This window comes from Quercus suber, unplaced genomic scaffold, assembly GCF_002906115.3.
Source record: "Quercus suber isolate HL8 unplaced genomic scaffold, Cork oak 2.0 scaffold_733, whole genome shotgun sequence".
NCBI classification, from domain to species: domain Eukaryota; kingdom Viridiplantae; phylum Streptophyta; class Magnoliopsida; order Fagales; family Fagaceae; genus Quercus; species Quercus suber.
Window position 1 is genome coordinate 206,141 of NW_027070173.1, and position 12,897 is coordinate 219,037.

At 36.5% G+C, this 12,897-nt stretch overlaps 2 protein-coding genes across 2 annotated transcripts; one reads left to right on the top strand and one right to left on the bottom strand.

Annotated features, from left to right (window-relative positions):
- Positions 1–1,081: 1,081 nt before the first annotated feature.
- Positions 1,082–8,151, bottom strand: LOC112028511 (uncharacterized). The gene is made up of 11 exons (XM_024061214.2): positions 7,187–8,151; positions 6,772–7,093; positions 5,937–5,979; positions 5,771–5,833; positions 5,589–5,667; positions 5,356–5,401; positions 5,159–5,257; positions 4,095–4,163; positions 3,668–3,992; positions 2,679–2,812; positions 1,082–2,191 (listed from the first exon to the last, which is right to left on the bottom strand). Exons 1-11 carry the CDS (start codon positions 7,192–7,194, stop codon positions 1,166–1,168), a joined length of 2,214 nt encoding a protein of 737 aa, XP_023916982.1. The 5' UTR covers positions 7,195–8,151; the 3' UTR covers positions 1,082–1,165.
- A 155-nt stretch (positions 8,152–8,306) lies between these two features.
- LOC112028500 (uncharacterized) lies at positions 8,307–11,496 on the top strand. The gene is made up of 2 exons (XM_024061201.2): positions 8,307–8,676; positions 9,650–11,496. The coding sequence occupies exon 2, from the start codon at positions 9,656–9,658 to the stop codon at positions 11,354–11,356; it is 1,701 nt and encodes a 566-aa protein (XP_023916969.1). The 5' UTR covers positions 8,307–8,676; positions 9,650–9,655; the 3' UTR covers positions 11,357–11,496.
- Positions 11,497–12,897: the final 1,401 nt, after the last annotated feature.

Below are 12,897 nucleotides of genomic sequence, written 5' to 3' on the forward strand. Positions count from 1 at the left end.
TTATTATTATTATTATTATTATTTTTATGTATTTTTATATACATTTGCCACCCTTTCTCCGTTGGGATATCTTTAATTCAATTCATTCTTTGGTTATATAAAATATGAAAGAAACATCCATATAAGAAACCGTAGTATTCTTATCTAAACTTGAAAATGTTGGAATATTTTACCTTTCTTTATTTTTTCTCATCCATGGGATTGAATAATCGAAATTATTGTGTTTTTTGGTGCAAGATAACAGTTTTTTTTCTTGATACTAAAGAGAGAGTGTGACCCACTACACCTTTTTATTTGACAGTCATATTAATGTTTTGATTTGAATGATAACCCACAAATACTGGCTCCGGCCCCAGTGAAAAAGCACTCTCAAAGCAAGATTTTTATATTAATTAATATAGGTCATTTTCTTACCAAAATAATTGGGAGTAATAGATACGAAACAATGTCTAAACTACATATAATGTAGCTCCATTTTGAAACAGCCCAATCAAATTACTAAACGTAATATCAATCGTTCTACCCCACCCAAGAACACTTGTATGTGACTTCATTTGGGTTTATAAACAAGATGTCACACGTATTATCCTCATCACTTTTACGTGGCTTCTTGCATATAAATATTGAGAAAAAATAACGAGTGATGGAATAAAGTCAGATCATGAATTTAAGTCAAATCCCCTGAAATGATTGCATTGACAAACAAAGGGAAGGGGGAGCTGTTGAAGTGGATCAAATTCTGTTGTTCAACACCTTCCAATTATGATGGCCCCACCCCATCACAACAATAACCATTAACCATTCACGCCTTCTATCTAGCCAAAGAATTTGTTGTAAACAGAAGTAACTTCGGATATCACAATGCAACGTCACAGATTATTATAGTACCAACCTCCCTCTGGTTCTTTAGTTGACCAAGGTGTAAGCCTAAGTTGCCTGGTCCAGTTATATTCCATTACATAAAATGGTATAAATGCTGAAAATTGTTTTCACTAGCTTCTTCTTTTGGTTTCTTGACAAACATTGGAATTTGGAAATCCTGTTCTACGTTTAGTTGATTTACCTGGCAAGCTATATCTGGTTCAACACAAGCAAAGCTAATCATAGAAATCAATATTCACTTTTATCGCTCTATGTTTCCATAAACTAGAGTCCTACATATTTCTTACAGCTGAAGAGCTAAATCAGTATGATGACTACCTATTGAAGATGGTTGTTGATTATCACTATGAGGCTGATTGCTCAGCTCTACCTGACGAGTACAGGTTGACGAAGTTTGATAACTCATTTTGGCACAAGAGGTCCCCTCACTACATGCACTCATCTGGTCAAGACGTGTTTTCAAATATGGCAGATCAAAAATAAATTGGGAAGCCTGTGGCACGGGTTGGTCTGATTTCAAAATTTGACCCGACTTGGATGAGCTCCAAACTCCATCACCAGAGCCTTGTGCAGCTATGGCTTGGTCATGACCTGCCAGATACTCCAAACTTGAGTTGTGCATGGAGTCAGTTTGACTAAAACTTGACAGTCCATTCCTGCCCAAGGTTCGTAGAGGCCATGAAGACAGAGAAGCGTAACTGTTTTTCGATAAAGATTCCGACTCAGTTGACTTAATAAACTCAGAAGCTGAATCCAATAATTGTGCTTGATGATCAAAATTGCCCTTGTTCAATTCCAATGTGGTTGACTTGTTGCCCGAGTTTGGAAATTCAGCACCCAAGCAATTCAAATCTCCAGTACCAGCTGTGGAGGAAAATGAACCAAATGGAAAATCCCAACTCCGATCCTCATAAATTTTGTTCTTGCCAATAACATTGAGAAATTTCTTCTCGTCACTGGCATGAACTTCTCCAACGTTGGCCTCTTTTCCTTTGCCAGCATCCCCCAAATTCATTGTGTCACAGGAGTTTTTTAAGAGAGATGGTTTCCCATAGTGGTGGTCCAGGAAATTCTGAGATGTTGGGGTTTTGCTTATGGTATTAAGAGTACTAGGCCCCCATTGGGCAGGGTTAGATGCCATGTCAGCATGACATTTTTGAGCTTGGAACCAATAATTGGAAGTCTGGTAATTGGATGCATCAGCTGACTGTCCAAGCAACTTTCGCTCAGCAATCATTTTGGCTGTTGGTCCCAAACCTTCAACAAATAGCATCAAGCTTTCTCTATAACCAATATCCTGCTGACTCACCTACAACATTATGAAAATTTGTCAGCCTTCATGGTTGATTTGTGAACCACACAAAAATGACAACATATTTGTTTTTCTTAGGGTGGCAAACGCCTAGAAGCTGGATGCATTTTTTCATGTCAGAATGCACCTTCTGCCCTCTTTGTCTAGACTCTTAGATAGTTGGGCTAAAGTTCTTGGCAGAACCCTCTTGGCATAAATGCATAAATGCATGAATTATATGTTGTCCCACCAAAAGGTTAAAAATATAAATAAAGGTATGAATAAAGAAAGGGGAATCATGTAAAGCTAGTAGATTTGGACATCACTGGTATTTGGAAAAGGGGGCAGCCACCACATAAAGTAGGTTTCGTTAATACATGCACAACACATATTATTGGGCAACGTGGGCTATCTATATCATTGGTCTCACGTATTTTCTAATGCACATGAGGGCATATTATTTGCATCAAATGGAATCAACAGGTATGGATTTGCAAGAGCTTACATGCTCAAGTGGTTTCAAAGAACTATAAATTGTTGAAAAATTTGATTCATTCTCATTGAGGAAAGACATCCAAGGTCTATATGTACAACGGCGGTCTACTTCAAAAGAGCTAAATCTTCTACCATCTTTTGCACCTGTCAGAAAAGAAAAGGCTATTAGGTTTTGACTTCGACTTCATTCAAGTGGTGCATGGACATCAAATAACCGTTGAAGCTTACAAAAGTGAAAATAAAAGGAAATCACAGCCGGAACTAAATTTTTAGGAAGTTTCCATTTAGATTTTAAAAAGCTTAAACCAATACAGTAAGAATTATTTAGTGCAAAAAAAGAAAAAAGAAAAAAAAAGAAAAAGTTGGATGCTATGAAAAACCAGAACTGATGACAAACGTTGAAAATTTTAGTTGCAAATTTGGTAAACTGCTAGGTGAACCAGTGATTATTCTGGAAGAACCATCAAGAATATTTCCTGAATGTCACCATAACAAAATAATCTACCCATACTAATAAGACAGCATTCTTAATACAAAGTTCTATCTAGTATCACTTAAAATGGAAGGACAAAAGAGTTGCTGATTAGAGTAATTTTTGGATTGTATATCATACAAAAGATGACCCTTCAATTGCTTCCTGAAGTTCAGGGGCATGCTGACTAAAGTGAGGCTAAAGATGGCTCAAAAAAGGGATGTGCAATCATACTGGAAAATTTTGACACATTTGTTTGGGCAACAGCCAACTACCGTATGTTAGTGAATTTAACAACTTATAAAATTCAGTGAGTTAGGATGATTTCCATATATTCCAGATAAGAAAATCCTATATTTGGTCTTCTTTTCCTATTACTTATGACTCAGATATATAAACAAAGTCAGGAGGATCTTCATACCAAGCACCCATATATTTAATATTCTCACAAGAAATAATCGCTTGCATCTACACAGATGTATATGAAATTTTAAGGTTAGAACGTAGGAACAGATTTGCTCTCTTACCAGAAAGAAGTTCAGGATCCATTGCATCAATACAAGTGGCAATACCAGAGCACTGAGAATTTAGTTGGAAATTCCTCCCCAGATTTGATGAATTGCGAAATGATGGTATTGTATTTGAGGATATATCAATCGTCATGCTACTGGATTTTACATTTGTGGGAAGCTTAGGAAGAGAGGCCTTAATTGAACCCCTAGCTTCACTTTGGGGCCTCCTACCACTTCTTCTTCGTCTTCTTTTTGTCTCTGAGAACTCTGATTCAAAATTCTCAGGATCAGTTTTCAGAACATGGAAAATCTTTGTAGCTAGTTCATGTATTGCGCGAGCCTGTAAAAATGAAGGGTTGTTGTTCAGCAGATGAAGAGAATCTAGATTTTATCATTGAAAAACTACTGCTACAGTTTTTTTGCAGGGATTAAATGATTATACCTGTCTGAAATAAATGGTAGCTGAAGAATTAAAATGCATCGCATTTTTAGGTATTAAAAATACATCATTCTGCAGAGAAGTACAAACAATAATCAGTTAGATAATCAGATTTTTGTGCTGTTCTAATAATGCAACAGATGCACATCTTTAACAGCCAAATACATTGATTTCTTCATACTTAATAAACTTGATCTTTATATTTTATTCTTCATGTCCAGGATTAAGTCCTGGATCATTAGAAAGGAATCCAAAGAAAATAGAGAAACAAAGAATATCAATATTGTGTAAACAAATAGTTTAATTAGAAAGGAATCCAAAGAAAATAGAGAAACAAAGAATATCAATATTGTGTAAACAAATAGTTTACACAACCTCCAAGATCATATATAACAACCATTGTAAATTTGAGCCTGAATTATCACTGTATGATCATATGTAACAACTATTGTAAATTTGAGCCAGATTAGAAAGAATTATCACCATGTGATCATATAAAATTGTAATAAATTTGTGCAGAAACCAAAAAAGTGAAGTGAGAAACAAGAAAGTTGCAGTTCAATGTTTTGTGACACTGAATGTTAGAAATCCTAAGATTATCTGACCTATAACTTTTTAAATTGAAACAGATAAGTTGATCCTGAATGAAGAAACAGTCTGAACTTTCTATTAAAGAGGAAATATTGAAAGTGATATAAACATGAAATAAAATTTAGTAACTGTTCCCCAGTTGTATACATCATGCATACTTGGGTGACTCTTTTTTACCGTTTGAATAAGGTTTTTATCACTTATAAAAAAAGATTAGTAACTTTTTTTGAAACTGAGTAATGTATTTATGTTCTAAGGTTTGTAGTAATATCTTTGGTACAACAAGAGAAGGGCACTCTAGCAAGATCTGACACATTACAGAATCCACATACTTTCAGGAATATGATATCAAATAGCTGAATTTTTAAGTTTACAAACCCACAATTAGAGATGTTATCAGTTGATGTATGGTGAAAAAAGAAGAAAAATGCCTTCATATTCAATTCAGAGATGTAATTTTGAAGAAGCAAGCAAACCTCAAATTGTTCAAGACTTCTATACATTCCCTCGTGAAGTTTAGCCCTCATAGTGCCAAAATCCATAGGCTCTTCAATGATTTCATAGTAATCTTCAGCCTTATAAGACCACAAATCTCCATCAATATATTGAACAAGAAAGGAGAAATAGCAGCGTCCATGTATAAGATGAGAGGAACTGATAAGCAAATACATACCTCATTTGGGTCAACTGGTTCAGCAAATATTTCATGTGTGTCTCTCCTAAATGTAAAAAGAATGCATTTCAATGTAAGCAATGAATCAGGAATTTATAATAGAAACATTCTCATTTACCATAATTTATGATACTTCCTTGCTATATTTAATCATTGCAAAGACCTTTTCTCACCACCTTTAAGAATGCTCTAAAAAATGAACACAAAGAAACTGCTAATAAAACAATAAGCACCTTTGTAAGACATCAAGAACAAGCTCAAGAATACGTTTTTCTGGCATCCATGGTGCAGATGGCGTGCGGGATGGTTTATCTGATGCAAGAAGCGTCTATGTTATATATGAAGTTTCCATTGTCACAATGAATTAAGTTAATGGTTCTGCAATTCGCAATATCAATAAAGAAAAGGAGCTAACTGGTGTAGGTAGCGTGATCTTCATGTCTTGGGCTATCTTCACTCCGTGCAACAACTGGTTGTTCTGACATAGAAACAAATGAATCACATAATTATAACACCATTGTGATAGAAACCCAAAAGTGCATAATTTACAATTCTAACTCTGGTGGAGCAAAAGGACTAACCACTATCAGTATGATGATCTTTGTAAATGGGTTTTGTGCCTCCCTGCATGTCAGTTCAAATGGGATGATGAGAACAAAACTTGCAGAACATGGTGGGGGATTAATATTATCTTACACAACCAACTTTGATGACCAAAAGCAAGCACAGCATCATGGGAACCATGAACAACTAGTTACTTGGAACACAATTTCATTCTGTTTAGTCAGTTCATAGCATTAGTGTTAATGCTTTGTGAGTGATTGAAAATTAAAGTAATGTCAGAAATTAAGGAGGTGCTGAAATTAAAAGGTGGGATGTGTCAGTGCCTTTGAAATTGTAACTGGGTGAAAACTAGTGCTTATATTATGATACACAGAAGAATGGGCATCAATTCTTATTGCAAATTTAGTATTTTTTATTTTTATAGAGACGATAGGATTTGAACCCATGATGTCCACTCCACTCCATGATGATAACATCAAGGCAAGAAACCAAATGATCTTGGTGTGGGGAGGATTTGAACCAGGTCTCTCATTCAACCACAAAAAACTTTATAGAAGCCGTGAAAGAAGAGACAACTATGGCATTGTGCAGATCGAAGTCATTAGTAACGGTTAACAGAAACGGGCACCACGTTTCGTTTAGACCCTTCTTTGTACTTTCACTTTCTCCTAAAAAAAAAAAAAAGCGCACCCCAACAACAAAGTTGACATTTTGTGAACAGGAAAAGATATAATAACAATAATAAATAACACCCACATGGAAATGCAACCAACATGAAAAATTTGTTACACCATTGTTATTAATAATAAAATAAAAATGTAAATAATGGGGGGGACAATACAAATATAGGACCTTTTGTTGTTGTTGTTGTAGAGGTCGGGGTGAAAGAGAAGTAGAAGTAGAAGCAACATCTTGAAGTGGTTTGATTCTTCTCTTCTTTGTGGCCCTTGTCCTTGACGCTGGTCCCTGAGTCTGAGTCTGAGCCTGAGCCTGAGCCTGAGCCTGAGCACCACTTCCACTAATTTTTGAGCTTTTGGAGTGAGAGTGTGAGACCCCAAAATTAGGGTGAGTCTCATTCACATCCACATTCACATTCACATTCTGGGCCTTGGACGCTGATATCCGCGGGCTCCTCCTGTGGCCCTCCCTCCATATTGGCTTTCTTAATTTTTTCCTACATTTTTATATTTTTTTACACAAATATTAGTAACCCATTTTCAGATTTTGAAGAATAAAATGAAGAATGGCTTCTAAGAAGTAAACTCACCTGGACATTGGTAGAGATTGAAGAGAAGGACGACACAGCAGTGATCGTTTTAGCTAATCAGTTATATAGAAAATAGAGGAAATGAGGAATGTGATGTGAGAGAGGGAGAGAAAACATGATTCAGGTACAGCTAAGCAAATGGAAATGGAAATGGATGTGGCTTTGGTTTGGTTTCTGTTTAAGGAGATATGAAAAATCCCAGACTAGGAAACAACATTAAAAGTAAAACCTCAAAATAATAAAAAATAAAGTTTGGTTTTTTTTTTTTTAATTATTTTTTTATTTGGCTTCCAATTATAACAATGTGAGAGTATAATGTAGGAAGGGGAGGTGTGGTTACTGGTTAGATTAGAAGGAGGAAGAGTTATGACTTAAGAGAGAGAGAGAGTAGCATCATTCATCACCTTTACTAGCCCCAGAATCCCATGGGGGTTCACATGAGAATTTCAGAATTAATATTGACTCACAATTACTTTTTTTTATTTTTTAAAGAAAAGAGTAACAATGGGCTTCTTATACTACTTCAGTGGGGCGGATTAGACTGAAGATGGGCTGGACTCATGAAGGCCCAAATGACTTCTGCATCAAGCATTGTTAAGTTAAAGAGGGTGGCCCATTTCAATCCGACAAATTAGTAATAATTAGAGTAACGGTGTAACAAACCACTTTTTTCAGTTTACCGATTCTTATGGACGACAACTCTTTTGTACCTATCTTTTTGACAAAATTTTGATTATCTACTTGTTTACTTTTTCATAAATTTCTTAGTAATTTTTTTTAATACTAGTCACTATGCCTTATAAGGATTGTGAAAAAAAAAAAAAAAAATTGTTACACACAAATTGTGTCCACGTATTTTTTCCTGGCAAGACCTATCTTTTTACCTAACCTCAATTGGAACTTGGAAGGTAAAGTAAGCAAAGGAAGAAAGAAAGAAAAGGGTGAACTGCGTTGTCTATGCTATGCAGCGACTTTAAGTCCTTAAAGTCTCCATTAAATTTCAAACTAAAAAAAAGTAGCAATCGTAGTAGTATATTAGAAGTCTTTTTTAGGAGTATTTTTGTGATTCCAATTAGTAAAATTTTTTATAGTTAAACAACGAAAAATTAATTAATATATGAATTTGAACCAGGAGGCTGCCACATGTTTTTCTTTTTGTTTTTGTTTTGTAAAGTAGTGAGTATTGTGAAATTGAAGGGGTCCACTTCTTTGGTTTGAGCGAGAAATAGGAAATAGGAATAGAATAGCATCCAAAGTCTCTTTAAAAAGTCTTTTCTTTGTTCAAATCAATCTGATAACCCCTATTCTGTCATTTGCTTGGTAATTTCATTCCTGGCTCTTTCTCTGTATTGAAGCTGAAGAGTGAAGACTGAAAGACCCATCCTCATCGATAAAGATTAAGACCCTTTTGGCGTCTAATTCAGAGGAGAACCCACCCACCCACATGTGCTAATTTCTCTAAGATCTCATTCCTCTTTCTCGTTTTCCTGGTAATCATTTTTACCACCGCTTCATCCTTGGTTTTTTATATGCAATTGTATATTCATCAATCATGATTTTGCATCTGGGTTTTTTTAAATTTTCATTTCTCTTTCGAATTTTAACTTATAGATTGATTTTATCTATTTTTTAAAAGCACATCACCAATTGGCAACTTAAAAGTTTCACCTTTACTCTTTTGCGTGTTTAGTTGGTATCAAAATGTTGTGAATTTGGTCTCAGTTAGTTTGGTTTTGCCGCAGACAAATTAGGAAGTAGTATAGAAACACAGCCAATTGGGTTTCATAATACTTTACAGCTTTAGGTGAATGAACTTGTAATTGTAAAAGACAGGTTGTCATAATGTGATTCTTTTCTTATACTACTTGGAAATGCCTTTGGTGGAGAGTCGCTTGAGATTACTTTAGTCATGTTCATAGGAATGCGAGAGAAACAGTGAGTTTAATTCAAGTTGAGGGAACCAAAAAAGGCAGATGAAGATAGAATTAGTAAAATAGGATGTGTCAATTAAGGAAGTAACAAAGAGTATGACTTCGTATAGAATGGAGCGGTGGATAAGAATACAGTAGCCAACCTTAACTAGTCTGTTAAGGATTCATAGCTGACCCACAATTTTTGGTACTAATGCTTGGTTGTTGTATGGAGTATAGAGTCCGCCATGAAAGGGTTAATGAAAGAGAGTGGAAGCATGGAATTGGGAAGTTCAGTGTCTCTAGAGGGAAAGAGGAAGATGGTTAATGGAAAGGGTGGACAAAAATTTCCAATTTTAAAAAAATATTTATATGATAATGAAAACATTATGTTTCGGGAATTGCCCTTCACAGTAATTTTTATTACTCATTTGTTTCCGCTCATAGTTATACTTATGTTGCCTGTCATTTACACAGCACTATTAGTCTTCATTGCACTTCGATTATTTGTCACCATTTTTTTAAAAGAAAAAACTTATGGTCTTCGGTCCAGTTTCAAATGGATGCAGACACACCAAGAATCCCGGAACAGTTGCCTCAGTCCAATGCCCATGGCCGCATTAATAGTGGTTTGATTGTTGACCATTCTGTCCAACCAGCAGCATGTGGTTTATGCCAAAGAATCCTTTCTCCTGAAAATGAGGCAAGTGGTGACCTCCAGACCATTGGTATATGTGGGGACTGTAAATTCTTAATTTTTGAAGATCATCGGACCCCCAGGCAAGACTCATATCAGCGTAGGGCATCTAGAGGAAGAAGAACCAGGCACAGCAGTTCTGAGTCTGTTGAATATCTCTTCTCACAAGAACTTTCACATTTAATTAACCAGGCTAGGCAAAACCAATCAAGTGTCTCTGGGTATGAGGATCAAACTTCAGATGGTGATGCTTCGGTTAGGTTATTGCAGCACTCAAGTTCCCGCTCTACCCCAAGTGGATCTAGAATATGGCGGCGAGTACCCTCTGATACTGAAAGTGATGGTTTTGATCATCCGGACTCCCTTTATGGGGAGAGTGAATCGAATGTCAGTTTTGGTCAGTACAGGGTTTTTCATGGTGAGAGTGATGCCATTTCTTTTAGTGCCTATGGAGGGGATTCTGATGCTTCTGTAGATGGACATAGTTTCCTGGACCGTGAAATGTCTGTTCAACCAGATGATGGCAGCGTTTTTGAAAGTGATACTGATATTGATCCTATGCATGCTGGCCTTGACCAATGGGACTCTGAAGAAGACGAAGAAGAAGAAGAAGAAGAAGAAGAAGAAGGAGAAGGAGAAGGAGAAGGAGATGAAGAAGAAGGTGAGTGGGAAGAAGCTGATGCTGAAGATGATGCAGAAGCATTAGCTGAATATGAAAATCAAACATTTTTCCCTTCTGAGGCTCTGATTTGGAGAGGCAGGCAAGGTTCACAAACATTTATTCGTACCATCTTTGCTAACTCAGAGGAAGAAGAGTTACCGCCTTATGTCAGGAATTCTGGGGATTATCTTGATGCAAGAGGCTTTGATGAACTGCTTGTACATCTTGCTGAGACTGAAAGCTCTAGACGAGGAGCACCTCCTGCAGCCATGTCTTTTGTAAATAGTCTGCCTCGTGTAGTCATTAATGAGGAGCATCAGAAGAATGAAGGCTTAGCATGTGCAATATGCAAGGAAGTTCTACCCATTGGCACTGAAGTAAATCAGCTTCCCTGCTTTCACCTCTATCACCCTTCATGTATCTTGCCATGGTTGAGCACACGAAATTCATGTCCCCTTTGTCGGTATGAGCTTCCTACTGATGACAAAGATTATGAAGAGGGGAAGCAGAACAATAGTGGTGGAGTGGAAAACCATGAAATCCAGCAGGAAAATGTCAGTGACGACGGTTCCTCTGTTGTCTTTGATGAAGCTGAATCAGATGAAGAGCGTGAACTTAATCAAGGCAGAACAGAGCAGAGAGAACTTCTAGATGTGGATCCTACTAGTAATAGCTCTGGTCGGGAGGGTGGTAGGGGGAGATGGTTTTTTCTTGCTGCTGCTCCTATTGTCGGTCTCATGGGTATTGTGCTTGTGTTGTGGTTAGGCAATCCTCTGATTCAAAGAAGAGAGCCAGCAAGCCAATGCAGCTTCGTTGATCCTGGCCATCATCAAATTCACATTTCTGCCTCCTCACCCACCCAAAGGGAGAATAGGAGTAGGAGATGGTGGTCATTTTTCTAGGAAGTTCTTTGCTACTGGTAAATATATCAATTGTTTTTGCATTATGCATTGCAGTTTGTGCTATTGACCTGAAGGACACATATTCAGGCTGTTGTGCTTTTAACTTTTTAATTAGTGGATGTACATCGTGGTTTGACAAATCTTGGTGTGTTACTTTGGAGCCTGTTTGGCACCCTTTACCCTCGCATGCCTCCTTGTACAAAAAAGAGAGGTGAATTCCCTTAACTTTTAAATGGTGTACTGTGTGCACGGCACCTGGATATTTTTTCTACGATACCTAGTAGCCAACTATTGAGATGTGAAGTTGATTTGAGTCTCTAAAAGCATACAATGGTTGCCCAAACTTGCACGCTGTTTACACAGCCAACATTATTAGTGTCTTATCTTCCTCAACTTCAGTCCCTGCTTGTTCCTATCAATTCATCAACTGCTTCTTGTAACTTGAACACTACAAGCTAGTTCTCTTAATAATGTTTGAATTATTATAAAATAATAATAATGTTTGAATTTGCAGACCATCTTTCATAGCATCTCTTTTCTCAACTTTGTGGTCTTTCACTGATAGTCTTGGAAAAAGCAACTCTAACACTGTTTGGATGGAGGAGGAAAGGGGAGTAGAGAGAAGAAGATGAGGAGGGTTTAATGACTTTGTTTAGATGTTCTTTTAAATGGGGTTTGAGGGTATTTGGAAGGATATATTTTTTCTCAAATCCAAACCCCGCATTTGTAACTCATCCAATTTATATCTATTTCTGCAATATTAGTAAAAAAGGGTCATAATTATCAATTATGTGCTCATTCCCATCCCAGCTTTTCTTCCTATTTAATTTCTAAAACATTCAAAGAAAGAGGATTGGAAAATTTCCTTCCCCTTTAATTTTATAAACATCCAAAAAAGGGTAAGAGAGATACCCATTCCCCTCTCCTCTCATCTCCTTCTCTCTCTTACCCTCTCTCTCTTCTCTTTCCAAACACACTCTAACTGGGTTTCTTGGAGAGCCAATGATTTGTTGATGGTTGATGCTATATTTGTTGAGTGATAGTTTGTTAAACAAAGTGAGCACTCAGTACTGTTATGTTATCCCTTAAAAGTTCTGTTTCATCAGTCGCAGAAAACAAAATGCAATAATGATGAATTTATTCTTGACGTTACACTTAAGTGATGACGGACTAAGTGGATTCAATATTTATGTTAGAGCACTCACAGCAGTGTAGCTAAATAGCTATTTTAGCTACACCAAAATATAAAAATTCATACTACAGTAGTGGAGCTAAAGGTAAAATTTTTACCTTCATTGCTACAGTGCACATTCATATATAGCTATATATGGCTGTGCTATATATGGTTGTGCATTGTAACTTAAAGCTAAAATTTTTTTTTATTTTTATTTTGCGTTCACACTATTTTTTTAAAATTTTTTATTCTTTTTGCATTTCATTCTCTTTTCTCTGTCTCTCTCCTCACTGCCTCTCCATCTCTTCTTTCTTCCTCCACGGACCCATTGTCGATCTGCACGAGCCCAGCCGCCACAGACCCATCT

Excerpts from the sequence above, each read along its gene's own strand:
- LOC112028511 (XM_024061214.2), bottom strand. Across the intron at positions 5,258-5,355 it reads AACCAGTTGACCCAAATGAG|GCTGAAGATTACTATGAAAT; the intron begins GTATGTATTTGC and ends TGGTCTTATAAG. Across the intron at positions 3,993-4,094 it reads CTACCATTTATTTCAGACAG|GCTCGCGCAATACATGAACT; the intron begins GTATAATCATTT and ends TCATTTTTACAG.
- LOC112028500 (XM_024061201.2), top strand. The coding sequence starts at position 9,656 with ATGGATGCAGACACACCAAGAATCCCGGAACAGTTGCCTCAGTCCAAT.